Genomic DNA, 15250 nt, shown 5'->3' with positions numbered 1-15250 from the left:
GCAACATTTATTATTATTTTTCATTATTATACTCTTATTTATTGAATTTCATCAAACTTAACTACTCCACTAACTACAATTAATAAGGGTGTTTTAGTAAATGACACTATTTTTACCATCAAAATCAACACAATTAATCATTTCCTTAATAACCATGCATAAACCTTAAACGACTATTATTTAGAGACGGAGGGAGTAGATTTCAGTGTCCCATACTTACTCAACTGTAGTTAATAACTTTATGTTATTTAACTCGATTTGACATGGAAGAAAGAAAAGAAAGTGTCTCATCTAATATATATGGTTAACTACGACTTCGAATATGTTTGGTTGAAACTAAATGATATTATATTAAATGGAGAAATGATGGAAAAGTTCTCTTTTTTAACACTTTCTAACACCCACTTTTCTATTGTGTGAAATTTATGTGAGTCTAGTCACTTTATATGAGGTTCATTATCAAAATATGGTACGTAGATACATGAATTTTACCCAATAAAAGAAGAAGAAATAATATTTGAATAATTATTATGTGACAACTTTCTCTCTCATACATTTTTTTTGGTAAATTTATGTTTGTCCCATAAGTTGACAACCAAATAGTTGTTTAAATGACACACCTCATAAAACAATAAATTTTAAAAAGAATGGCGAACGTTTCAAAGGTGGCCGCAGGGCCGGCCCTAGGCATAGGCCAGAGGTACGACGGCCTAGGGCTCTTGCCGGTAAGGGGGCCCTAAATTTTTTTTACGACAGAGGGTGTAAATAGAAATATTCGGTTTTTGGGGGGTGTGTATATCAAAGTTTAGTGAAAGGCCCAAACATGTTGAAAGGCTGTGCTGAAGCCTGTTAATGTGTATGACCCTTTTGTCTCAGTCTGCTATATATACCTGCTTATATACAAAGATTTCTATATACACCCTCCTATAAAATTTTTAGTTTTCTTAATAATCTGCCCAAAAAATTATTATCGAATAGATTTGTGATATTTTTTTGGGCCCTTTGTTTCTAATAATGTGCCTCGCTAATATTAAATATATTGGTCATATTTATTATCTAAGAAATTGAGAATTTTATAACAAAACAAATTTTATTTTAGTTGAAAATAAGTCTACTAGAGAAATTATTCTTAATGTTGTCTTTAAAATGCTCCAAAAAATTAAATTATATCATTATGCTAAATCACGTGAGACAAAATTAGGATCGTGGGGCCCACTCATCTTTTTTTGTTCTTTTTTGGTAGTAAAAAGCGGGGAAAAAACAAAAAGAAGACATGATAAAATCACAACAATGAGCTAAAAAAAATTATAATGTATTATGTAAGGGACCCTTTTCTCATATTATGCCTAAGGCCTGTAAAACTCTAGGAACGACCCTGGGTGGCCGCCCAAAGGTTTTGCGAGGGGCCAGAAATTGGTGGACTAATATATCTCTCCTAGGGGTGGTAGAGATGTTTCTGCTGATTGTTTTTCTAAGGGTGTGATGCGGATCATTGGGAATGTTTTGGCGACATTTTTTATAAAGTTAAAAAATTTAAAATATTCTAATCTGAAATGTCCCAATCTGAAATTAAATACATTTTTGCATTAATTAAGAATGTTATCATTTGATGCATGTCAGCCAAACTAAAACAGTGGAAACAAATATACATATTTGCATTAATTAAGAATCTAGTTGCCGTCTCTAGAAAAAGACGACATCCATGCTTGTATAAAATAAATCATATAAGAAAGAATTTGTCATTTTCTGTTTTTCATTTGTCATTTTTGTTGTTAATGACTAATGTCACTTTCTTTTATATAGCACCATGGATAAATGCAATGTAGGGCATGGTGTGGCTATAGCCACACAAAAAAATTTCTAATATTTTTTTTCACATATGACGAATGTCTATTAGAACAAGTGAGGGATGACAATTTTTTTCTAAAGTAATAAGAAGAAAAAAATGTCGGAAGAGGTTGATAGCTCATTCTGTTCCAATTAACAATTGTTAGGGTTACAATGAACTTGGGATAAAAAAAAATACAAAAATTGTTATTCTAAGTGAAATAGTATATAGTCATTAATTTTATTGGGCAAATTTTTCTGATACTATTATTTTAGCCACACCAAAAAATTAGTCTTGGATTCGCCCTTGCCACTCACACTTTGGATTGAATGTGTGTTTAATATATTTGTTATATGTTGGTGTTCGACATCGACACATATAATTTTACATTTAATCACTTACATTTTTAAAATTAAAAACAATCTCTATGAAGAGGTTCTGATTTATCAAGTTATTACTAGTAGCGATTTCGTACCCTTGCCAAATTGTTATCAACTTCCTAATTACCCCACTAAACCAATTTTATATCCCTCTAATTAACAAGTGGAAGTTCATCTTCACTTGTTTACTACTATATATATAGTGACATAGGTATAGTTAACCCACCACAATAGTGCAATACAAAACAAACAACATCCTTAATCATCTATATACTCATTAAGCAAACCATATGAAGCTTGTTTTATCACTCACCCTTTGCTTCCTCCTATTTGCTTTCATCACCAATCTTTCATTAGCTTTCTCAAATGATGAGCAAGTATTGGACACAAATGGTAACCCTATTATCCCAGGTGGTGAATACTACATTTTTCCAGCAACTCAAGACCCCCATAAAGGTGGACTAAGACTAGCAAAAACCGGTGATTCAAAGTGTCCTATTACTATCTTGCAAAATGAAAATATCACAGGTTTACCAGTGAAATTTAGTATACAAGGAATAAGCAATGGTATAATCTTGACAGGTACCAAACTTAAGATTGAGTTCACTAAGAAGCCTAATTGTGTTAAATCATCACAATGGTTGATGTTTTTAGATGATGATGCTCGTATTTTTAATGTTATTATTGGTGCTTCTGATGTATTCATTCCTGAAATAGTTTATGGCACATTTTATATTCAGAAATATGGAAATGCTTACAAGCTTGGATTTTGTAATGATGATGATACGGGGAAACAAAATTGTCTTGATATTATGAGATGGAATAGTTCCAAAGATGGTGGATCACGTTTGAGATTGATTTTGAAAGCTGATCAAGAAGTCCAAGACCCTTATCCTGTTGTGTTTGTTGATGCTCCTTCTTTTGAATCTGGAATTCTTATGGATGTGAGACTTTGAATGTTGGTCTATATAGAAAGCATTCAATAAGTGGTGTAAATATTGTTTGTAATTTACCAAACAATCAATGAGAATTGGTCACATATGCATGATTAAATTTGTAAGTGATACTCACAAACTAATTTCTACTCCATTTACAAATTTACTTATGTGGCTATCTTTTATAGATTGATGCGTAAACTATCCCCAATTTCTTCAAGTGTAACATAGAAACAAATAATAAAATATTTTCTCATGCTTTGTTGGTGTCGATCTTGTACTTCATTTTCCACCAGAGTTTTATAATGTTTTTCTATAATGTTTTTGTGACTTTGAGAGTCGATGTTGAATAGAAATGTTGCTGAACGTTAACATCTTAAAACGATCAATTTGCAAGCAGCTATTTAATGATTCTATGTAAATTGTTTTACAAAATGTTCATGTCATTTCAACATCCAAATTCATTCGATCAAACACGTTATTTCCCCATATTCCATCTTTTGACTATTGCCTAACTTCAAAACGACCCATTGAAACAAAAATCAAACACAAGCAAAATGCAAACAAGCACGAACATAAATAAGGATTAGTAAACTGAATCCACTTAAGATATAGTTATAAATAAACTCATCGAATCCCATTGAAACTATTGTCATATCATATTTTTCTATTCTACGCACAAAATAAAATCATAAGATATTTTCTTTCCTTAAAAAACAAAAAAACTCTTAGATATCTTTTAAAAAAAGATATTAAATTGTCCAAATTTACAAACTATATTTCTATAAGAAGCTAGTGACGAGGCATTCATAATTGATTTGTTGCTTACGTTGAGCAGTGACAATTTTGCACGAGTTGAATTTGTGGTCACCCTCTATTTCTATAAGAAGGTTTACCGTATCATTTGTATTTGTATGATTTGAAATAAATGACTTCAATGACCAAAGAGATGTCCTGAAACCCAATACCAATAGAAGATTATTAATCACAGAGGTGAACTCTATAGAGACTATGCCAAAAGACAAATAATGTCTTGTGGCACAAAGCCCTTCTAGATGTTCTCCTTAATCTTTCACTTTCTACCAGTTCTTTGAAGTTTGTTATATTAACTATGAAGTTTAATCATAATCTCCAATTGGTCGCAATTTTAGGATCACGGCTTTACAATTGATGAGATTATTGTTTCAAATCACTCAATCACAAAAGCTAGGATAAACTTCGATATAAACAAAAAGTATAATCACGAATTCAACTCTCACCAAAATTCTTTGTCGTCCACATAAGCCACAGGATCATTTACTTATATACTTTGTTAATTTTGTAAAAAAGTAATTTTAATAGATTGATGACCCTGTACAGTCAAATCATTATTAGTGCATGGTACATTTTAGTAAAAAAGTACCCTGATATAATAGCATATTAGTGATAGGACATTTTATCGTAGCCTCATGATTGAATGAAATGAAACAAATAATTGAATAACTAAAGATACAATATATGAAACCCACAACTAACAAGATGCGCCATTGATAAGTGCTAGGAAGTGATATTTTCATGTTATATTTTAAGCACTTTTGTTACTTGTTTTGCAAGAAATTTAAGGAAAAGCCGAGATAAAAGTGATAATTGCCTTATTACGCTTTAATTGCCTTACTTTACCCAATTGTGTAGGATTTAACCTCAAGACACTAAGCAAGCATGAAAAAGCCAAGAAAAGTGCAAAAGGCCGCAAGCACTACACTGCTCGCGAGGCGAGCACAGCAGCTCGCAGTGGCGAGCTTCAATTGAAGGCACAAAGCCGTGAGCACCCCCTTGCTCGCGAGGCGAGCAGAGCTACTCGCCGTTGCGAGTAAGGGCGGTTTGACCCTCCCAGGGTGACGTGGCAGAAGCTTAATGGGGAAGGAAACAGTACTCGCCATGGCGAGTAAGGCTGCTCGCGAGGCGAGCTCAAGCATAGTGGGAATTCTATAAATAGCCCACTTGTTATTCTTTGTAAATATCTAGGGAAATATCTAGGGTTTCTATTTTCTTCTTAGTTTTTCATCTTTAGATATTTTTAGAGAGAAAATAGGGTAGTTCTTCATAGAGTGATTTTGGTTTTGGAAGTTGGATCTTTATTTCTTTGTTGAGACATCACAAGTGTAATGAATCCTTCCTTTTCAATCAATCCTTGCAAGGCTTCCATGATGATGTGTAGCTAAACACCCTTTGTTAGGATGAGAGGTACTTGATCTTGCTAAACATGTAATCCTTTTGATCTTGCAATATATGATTCTAGCAATTTATATTCAATATTGTTGTTATTCTTGTGTTAATGCTTTCAATAAGATTCAAGATGATTTGGACACAAACTCTTGAATCTAGAGCTAGAGTAGCAATATATCTTAGGTTAACTTCTTTGACAACTTGGTTAATCTTGTGATAATCACCATAATCAAGAGTTTAATGCTTTCGGATGCTTAATCAGGCTGGACACGGTCGATTAAGTTATCCGATCGACTTTGTTATCGTTTAAGGGATTTGGACACGAATGTTTAAACGATAACTTAGAAATAATTATATCACTTTGGACACGAAGGGTAGTTTAGAATTGATTGTGATAATGTTGTTTACAAAGCTAGAATTCGTATGGATCATTAGGTTACGTGTGACGCTTGGTTAAGGAACGCTACTCCTAACAAGTTTCAATCCTTATTTATCTCAACTTTTACTTTTTGCAATTAGTTTAGTTAGTTACATTTCAATTCAAACAAACAAGTACTCTTAATACTTGGAATGATAGTCGATGTTAAACTGTCATTGATAACGTACTATTCCCTGTGGAGACGATACAAAAATACTTATCTTGTTTGATGCTAAAATATACTTTCATCAAAATGGCGCCGTTGCCGGGGTAGTTCAAAGGGATTGCCAAGGTATTTGTTGATGGCTGCCCTATCAAATTTAATGGTGTGACCCCGGACAATAGTCTCATATGGAAAGATATCAGTGAGGGGGTTTTCAGGAAGAGCATTGGCGTAAAACTCACGCACAAGCTCAGCATTTAGGTTGGTGAAACTCATGAAGAAATCAAACGATTTCTTTTGCTTGAGGGTTTCAACTATGACAAGAGTGAGGCCGGGAGAGAGCATCGCTGCCAATACAAATTCATGACTAACCCAGCCAAAATCATCCAGAAATTTATCCTCTATAATGTCATGCCTAGTAGCCACATGTCTGATTGTGTTGTGGAAGTCTGCCCCCTCATTTAATATATCCTTAATGGCAAACCAGTGGACATAGCTCGAACCATTGCGTGGGAGTTGAGGAAAGTCGCTTTACAAGGGAAGGGTGAGCCAGCAGCCCGCCTATTCTTCCCCGGTCTCATCATGGGACTCATTAAGGATACCGGTATGAAGCTTCCTTCTGCAGTTCATGAGAAAATTCGCAACCCCATCAATGATATTTTCATCACTCGTTTCATCATGGGTGAATCTAAGAAAGATAAAGGTAAGGGTAAGCAAGCTTCATCTTCTCAGGCACCTCCTCCACAGGAAAAACCCATGCCATTCCAACCCACTGCTGCCTTTGATTTTGCTAGCTACGTTCAGTGGCAACATCAAAGCAATATGCACACTTGGAATATGCTGCTCGCGAGGCGAGTAGCTTCAGAACTTGAAATTTTTTGTTCTGGTTTCCATTTTTAGTGATGCCAGTTATGCTGATTTGTTTCCATACTGATATTTAACTGTTATATTGTATTGTGTATGGATTTCCTGGCTGTTTTGCAGGTATGGCTCCTAAGAATTCTCAAAAGAGAAAGAAGGGTGAAACCTCTGCACCCCAATCCTCTAGAAACCAAAGTTTTGATTCAAACAGATTTAAAACCCGTTACCATCAGGATAGGTACGTCGAGTTACTCGACCAAAACATGTGGGCTGAGAGAGTGTTTAACATAAGCCCTAACGGACCTTATGGGGAAATTGCAAAACTTTTGAAAGATCAAGGGTGGGACAGGCTTTGTAACCCCATCACCAACCTAAATGCTGAGCTTGTGTGTGAGTTTTACGCCAATGCTCTTCCTGAAAACCCCCTCACTGATATCTTTCCATATGAGACTATTGTCCGGGGTCACACCATTAAATTTGATAGGGCAGCCATCAACAAATACCTTGGCAATCCTTTTGAACTACCCCATGACCATGAGTATGATGAATACCACACTAAGAGGAACTTAGGGCATTTTAAGGTTGATGAAACTCATGAAGAAATCAAACGATTTCTTTTGCTTGAGGGTTTCAACTATGACAAGAGTGAGGCCGGGAGAGAGCATCGCTGCCAATACAAATTCATGACTAACCCAGCCAAAATCATCCAGAAATTTATCCTCTATAATGTCATGCCTAGTAGCCACATGTCTGATTGTGTTGTGGAAGTCTGCCCCCTCATTTACTATATCCTTAATGGCAAACCAGTGGACATAGCTCGAACCATTGCGTGGGAGTTGAGGAAAGTCGCTTTACAAGGGAAGGGTGAGCCAGCAGCCCGCCTATTCTTCCCCGGTCTCATCATGGGACTCATTAAGGATACCGGTATGAAGCTTCCTTCTGCCGTTCATGAGAAAATTCGCAACCCCATCAATGATATTTTCATCACTCGTTTCATCATGGGTGAATCTAAGAAAGATAAAGGTAAGGGTAAGCAAGCTTCATCTTCTCAGGCACCTCCTCCACAGGAAGAACCCATGCCATTCCAACCCACTGCTGCCTTTGATTTTGCTAGCTACGTTCAGTGGCAACATCAAAGCAATATGCACACTTGGAATATGCTGACAGCTCAAAACCGTGCAAACACCTACTTCCAACAATCTCAGTATGTCATGCAGCAGCAAGTAGGCTACCCACAGGAGGTGATGGATCAGTTCATGACACCACAGGCTTTTCAGAACTATGTTAATTGGCCTGAGGGCATGCCAGGTCCATATGGAGGGGTTGGAGACTTTGCAGGGCATGAGAATGCAACCATGGGAGAAGATGTAGGTGGTGATGAGGATGATGATAGAGATGATCCAGCAAATGTACCGAGTGCTACATCTTCTCACGATGGCTCGGATGATGATATGCAATCTTAAGGAAGAGGAAAAGTCTTGAAAGCCAGTTCTTCATAGAGTGATTTTATCAAGCTTTCATTCGTTTTCTTGCTGTCTTCCTTATATTTCATTTGCTTTCTCTTTTGATACTTTTTGAACAATGTTACTTCTTTTGTGTTTTGATTTGGCACTAATGACTTAGTTTATTTTTGTATTAGTACAATCGTATTGTGTTATGTTGTATTGTGTTTCGTTGGCACAATTAATTTAATTAGTATTGTGATGTTCTTATTTATCTTAGTATTGTTTATTTTTGTATTATGATTAGTTAAATTCATGTTTAGCATATATTTTTTGTATGATCAAAGTACCCTTTTGGTTTTAATAGCCAAAGCTTAAATTTCAATTCTCAAATGATTGATATTGATTCATACTAATGATTAAAAGCGCAAAGCCAAGGTACAAGTTTCCAGTTTTTCTAGGTTTTTACTCGAATATGGAACGAGTACTTTGTGCAAATTTCATTTCATTTAGTTCTTTACAATAATTTATTTGTTTGTGAACCACGTAGTACTAGCCTAAAAGTGAGGAAACCTCAAATGTTTGTACATATGCAAGGAGACCGGATTCATTGTTTAACTCAGTTTATTTATTTTAAATCCAATAATTGTTTTTAATTGTGTGAAGGCATGGAAGTGATCAAGGCACATTTTTGTTAAGGAGTGAAACATACTTGACCACAAATAGCCTACCTTGTGAGTAGAGCGAGTACTTGCTAACCCACTTGAGCCAAAGGAATCAGAGTCATCAATTATGAACTGTCAATTCATAAGCACAATGCTTGATGAAGTTGCCTTTAAATTTTTCAAAATTCAGTTCATCTTTGACGCACTTTAGGACTCTGATATGTTTTTAATTGTTGAACCCTAAAATTTCAATGTTATTTGTCCCTTTTGCCTTAGAGTAGAGGAACATTCAATTAGGGTATTTGTTGATTCAAGTTGGGGAGAGAAGGTAGATGTAAATCTTATGTCAAGTACTATGGTGTAATTTTATCTTTGTTCAAGACAACATGTTGTTGTAAATACAAAAAGAAAAGAAAAACAATGTGTACATGAAAAGAAAAAGAAAAAGAGAAAAAGAAAGAAAAATCCAAAAAGAAAATAAGTTGTCAAGATCAAAGTGCTTCATGTTTAAGCACCAAGGGTTTGTAATGATTGGTAGGAAAGGTTGTGAAATTTAATGGTTGATACAAGGAATGTTCCTGATTGTTAGGCTTTTTGATTTCAATTGCCCCACATATGACATTTCTTTTGTAGCCAAGCCAAGTTATAACCCTCAAAGACCTTTTGATCCATGTTCTTTATGCCTTTTGAAATGATATTTGGATGGACACATAACTTGATTGGAATGTTAACTTGATTTCCGGATGTGTGTTCATAACCCTCATTTGTTTGTTTTCAATTGTTTATCTACTTTCAAAGAAGTGTGTTAGGTGTGGTTCGTGAATATATGTATTATTGTTTTGAACTATTTGGCATGAGCTTTGTACATAGGACTCATCTCATATTAGTCGTAGAATTCTAAATTAGTTGGAAACTTAGCCTTGCACGCACATTCATTTTGAATCATTATCTGAGAAAGTTTTCAAAACCTTTTGTACTTGTGTCTTGTTCTATTAAACTTGTTTGATTTTCAATCTTTTGTTTGAGGACAAACAAAGAGTTAAGTTGGGGAGAGTTTGATAAGTGCTAGGAAGTGATATTTTCATGTTATATTTTAAGCACTTTTGTTACTTGTTTTGCAAGAAATTTAAGGAAAAGCCGAGATAAAAGTGATAATTGCCTTATTACGCTTTAATTGCCTTACTTTACCCAATTGTGCAGGATTTAACCTCAAGACACTAAGCAAGCATGAAAAAGCCAAGAAAAGTGCAAAAGGCCGCAAGCACTACACTGCTCGCGAGGCGAGCACAGCAGCTCGCAGTGGCGAGCTTCAATTGAAGCCACAAAGCCGTGAGCACCCCCTTGCTCGCGAGGCGAGCAGAGCTACTCGCCGTTGCGAGTAAGGGCGGTTTGACCCTCCCAGGGTGACGTGGCAGAAGCTTAATGGGGAAGGAAACAGTACTCGCCATGGCGAGTAAGGCTGCTCGCGAGGCGAGCTCAAGCATAGTGGGAATTCTATAAATAGCCCACTTGCTATTCTTTGTAAATATCTAGGGAAATATCTAGGGTTTCTATTTTCTTCTTAGTTTTTCATCTTTAGATATTTTTAGAGAGAAAATAGGGTAGTTCTTCATAGAGTGATTTTGGTTTTGGAAGTTGGATCTTTATTTCTTTGTTGAGACATCACAAGTGTAATGAATCCTTCCTTTTCAATCCATCCTTGCAAGGCTTCCATGATGATGTGTAGCTAAACACCCTTTGTTAGGATGAGAGGTACTTGATCTTGCTAAACATGTAATCCTTTTGATCTTGCAATATATGATTCTAGCAATTTATATTCAATATTGTTGTTATTCTTGTGTTAATGCTTTCAATAAGATTCAAGATGATTTGGACACAAACTCTTGAATCTAGAGCTAGAGTAGCAATATATCTTAGGTTAACTTCTTTGACAACTTGGTTAATCTTGTGATAATCACCATAATCAAGAGTTTAATGCTTTCGGATGCTTAATCAGGCTGGACACGGTCGATTAAGTTATCCGATCGACTTTGTTATCGTTTAAGGGATTTGGACACGAATGTTTAAACGATAACTTAGAAATAATTATATCACTTTGGACACGAAGGGTAGTTTAGAATTGATTGTGATAATGTTGTTTACAAAGCTAGAATTCGTATGGATCATTAGGTTACGTGTGACGCTTGGTTAAGGAACGCTACTCCTAACAAGTTTCAATCCTTATTTATCTCAACTTTTACTTTTTGCAATTAGTTTAGTTAGTTACATTTCAATTCAAACAAACAAGTACTCTTAATACTTGGAATGATAGTCGATGTTAAACTGTCATTGATAACGCACTATTCCCTGTGGAGACGATACAAAAATACTTATCTTGTTTGATGCTAAAATATACTTTCATCAGCCATCTCCATTGATTACCATTAGGAATCTGGAAGAAATGGAGGAAACTCTGTGACAGTGGCAATTTTAGGGATGAAATTTACGTAGGAGAGTTTCTTTTGACACAAAACACTTCCATAAATTTACCATTACCACTTTACTTTTTATTATTTCTTTCAAGTTCCTAACGGTAATTATAAGAGTTCACCATCTCTTATTGGTTGCGGGTTTGAAATCATGTATTTTGGTTATTGAGTTTATTGTTTATGTTAGAATCATGTATTTTGGTTATTGAGTTTATTGTTTATGAACATTCGATCATAAAAACTACAATAATTTTATGATTGAATAAGCAATGATTGAAGTATTTTTGACAACTATATTGGTTGAATTTACTTACTACGATTGACATAGTTATTGGTTCTAATTTTAATTATTGGATTAAATATTTTTAATCCCTCTAAATATATCAACTTTTAATTTTAGACTTTATAAAAAATTTCTCCAATGTTTGGTCCCTCTAAATATTATGTTTTCAATTTTAGTCCTTGAGTTTTTATAAAACTTCACATTTCGCGTTTTGTCTGACGTTTTTTTATAACATATAATTGACAAGACCTTAAAATATCAGTAGTTTAATAATTTAACTATTTAATCTTTATTAATTTATCTATACCTTAAAAGAATTTAAAGATAATTAATAATTTTGCAAATTAGTATGCATTCATCAACATCGAAACCCATTTAAATAATTACACATTGACAAAAAAATTTAATCAATACTATGCTAACACTATTCTATCAAAAACCACTTCTACCATATATATTTTCAAACATAAATCACTTCAATTTCAACTCACATTTAATCAAAATAAATTTTCATCTAGGGTGCAACCAAACACACACTTAAATTTACCTTTTACCACAAATGTTACTCCGATTTTAATGCGCATATATGAAGAGACCATCCAAGAGTCAAAAGTTGTTCCATGATAAATAAAAGAAATACAAAATCAAAACATCCTATAGCAATTGAACAACCACGCATAAACAAGATACATATTAAAAAGAAAGGACAAAATGAATTTAAACAACACAAAAACTCAATATATGTCAACAATGAGGGATTTTCAGATTCAAAAGGTAGAAAAAGTTAGGCCTTCAAATAAAAATATGTCCTTTTATATAATGAAATGAGCAGCGTTAATGTTAAGACATTAACTCATCTCAAAAAAGGTTAATTTTTGGATTTAAAGGAAGAAATAAGTTTAGAAATTCTAAATATGGGGGGTTTATGATTTTTAGGTTTAACCTGAGGAACGTTGCAGTCGGATACTCACCATGAATTGTTGAAGATGAAGGGCGACAAGCTGGAGGAATATACGACGAGTTTCAAACTCTGACAGCATGGTTGCGAACGTTTTCAGTACCATCAGTCACCAACCACAAGGAAACGAGTTAGGAGATGAGAAAGAGCGGAAACATTGAACATGTCATTGTGTCTATAGTTTCTTACCACGAATGAGATGATTTTTCGGCACTTTGGTCGCCATAGAACTTGCTCAGATTATGAAAAATTGTTTACCATTTCCTTTTAATTTCACAAAGTGAATGATGATAGTGCATGTTTGGTATCACATTGGGTTTGTCAGAATCACACCGAGCCATATTAATTCTCCCAAACCAATGGTTCACATGTGTCTCTTGCAAACACCGATGTGATACCAAATCCAAACATGCACTATAGAAGTTGGTGGTTGAGATATATTTGAAATCTTTTCAATTTAAAAATTATTTAGTGGATTTTCTAGAGAAGTTGAGAAGTGAGATAGGGTGTAAATGGCTACATGTTTGTTGAACGGTTTGGCCAAATGGTAAAGAGATAGAAAGAGGTTTTTAAATATAGGTAGTTGGCGGTGGGAATATATATAGGAAAAGGGATGGGGAAATAACTATTTTGTTTGGTAAAGGTCCCTAAATTTTATAACTATAAAATCGAAATAAGTTTTACTTCTTTAAAATTAATGTTCCCTTCAAAAAAAATAAAATTAATGTTGATCATTTCAAGATTTTATTACCTTAATGGATAGTATTGAGATAAGAAACAATATACTTTCTTTGTGAAAGAAAAGGGAATAGTAGGTAAGTATATGTCCCCAAAAACCTACTAAGGTAGTACTGCAGGTGTATCAAGTTTGTCCATAAATGTCAAGACCAAAAACCTTCTCCAAAGTTAATTTGACTTGCACTATAAAATAGAAAACTACGGTTACTATCTTTTTTACTGTGAGAGACATTATTGTTACCATATTTTTGTTTTCTTGGGTGAAAGTTAACATTATAAACTATATAGTTAACCATATTATCTTCACATTTTTGTTGTTGAAGTTTGTGATCCCCAATTAATATTTCAGTATAAATATAGTTCTTTTTCATACATATCGCCGAACCCACTTAATATGATAAGATTTGATTGTTGTTGTTGTATTAAAAATAATAGTGATTATTATCAACCGGACATGCCTTCTTCAGCAAGTTGTTTCACCATTCTATTGTAACCATAAATTTCTTGAAATCGTTAGTCTGCCAAGTGATTTATAATTTTGAATCAAAAAGTGCAAAAATTAACACATCTTTTTTATACTTAACAAAATCACATATGTTTTTTTTTTACAAACAAAATCAACTATGTTAAATGGTAAAATGTATAATATCTCACAAATCTGCAAAAATGGGATCAATCCAACAAATGTTGCATTTGTTGAATAGAAAGACATTAAAATAAATATAAATCATTTTCTTCTCATAAGATTTCTCCCTTGAAAGATGTATTCCTTTCTCGAAGATGTGTGATTAAAGTTGAAGTTTGAAAATCTGCACTTTCCAACAAGTAATCAATAGAAACTATCAATTTGAAATAGTATAATAATTAATACATTGCATAGATGACACCAATGTAAACACTCAATATGAAAGAGACATATCCTAAAGAAATATTTATGCCTCTGTAAGTAAAATCTTGGACTAATCCTAAAGAAATATGAGTCTGGTACTTCCATTGACGTAATCTTGAAGTTCTTCACAAATCAAATCGCACCAAGTCTTAGTCCAATGAGAAAGACGGTCATAACCATCGAACCAACGTCCACCTCCTAAATAGGGTCTTGAATGAGGGCCAAAAGTGATATGCTCTAGTGAAATCGCATTCTTTGGAAAATCAATGGCAAGCTCAATTTCAATCATTTGGCCAACCCAACCATGCAATTCAACATACTTCAACTTACCATGATAGAATTCTGGATGCTCCCTTCTTTGTCTTTGATTTTCACACAAATTTGGACTTGCAATCTGAAACACAACACAAATACCACATAATGATATGACCAAAAAATTGAGTATATAAACCTTTGCCACCCTAGTTGTAAATATGACCCCAAAAAAAAACTATAGTACTACATTTAAATGAGTAACCAATCATCTAAAATATATATACCCCACCCAAGATATAAATTTTGGAGACGTGGACACAACATAACCAAATTTAAAACCCACAAGTAATCATCATTGCCTTCTTGATATCCATTGAGAAACAACTCCAATACTTTGAGATGTTGAAAAATACCAATGGTTGCTGGAAACATTGACATCTGCATACATAAACGGTAATGCATATATGGATGAACACAGCAAATTAATTTATCAAATATCGATGAATAAAATTATGATATATGATTGTACAATTGAGATTTGACTTACCTGTGATGGACACAAAACATTTTTAAGATTATGAAGTTGATGGGGAGAGGCCAGAAGATTAATAGAATGTGCAGTTGCTAATTCTCGGGATGAATTCAAGTAAAGTGTTTGCTAATTTTGGAGCATCGAGAGAACAACACTCTAGAATGCTATCACCATCGAGCTCAAGGGATGAGAGGTTCGGGGTTAAAATATCCAACGTTTGCAAAATCTCG

At 34.2% G+C, this 15250-nt stretch overlaps 1 protein-coding gene across 1 annotated transcript; it reads left to right on the top strand.

The window, feature by feature from the left end:
* Positions 1–2430: 2430 nt before the first annotated feature.
* LOC146913057 (kunitz-type trypsin inhibitor-like 2 protein) lies at positions 2431–3412 on the top strand. The gene has a single exon (XM_085718567.1). It carries the CDS (start codon positions 2499–2501, stop codon positions 3162–3164), a length of 666 nt encoding a protein of 221 aa, XP_085574693.1. The 5' UTR covers positions 2431–2498; the 3' UTR covers positions 3165–3412.
* Positions 3413–15250: the final 11838 nt, after the last annotated feature.

This window comes from Medicago sativa, chromosome 6 (genome assembly GCF_051527215.1).
Source record: "Medicago sativa cultivar Bolivia chromosome 6, Bolivia_mono, whole genome shotgun sequence".
In the NCBI taxonomy this organism is placed as follows: Eukaryota; Viridiplantae; Streptophyta; class Magnoliopsida; order Fabales; family Fabaceae; genus Medicago; species Medicago sativa.
The sequence above is the reverse complement of the archived record's forward strand: the minus strand, read 5'-3'. Positions and strand labels throughout refer to the sequence as shown.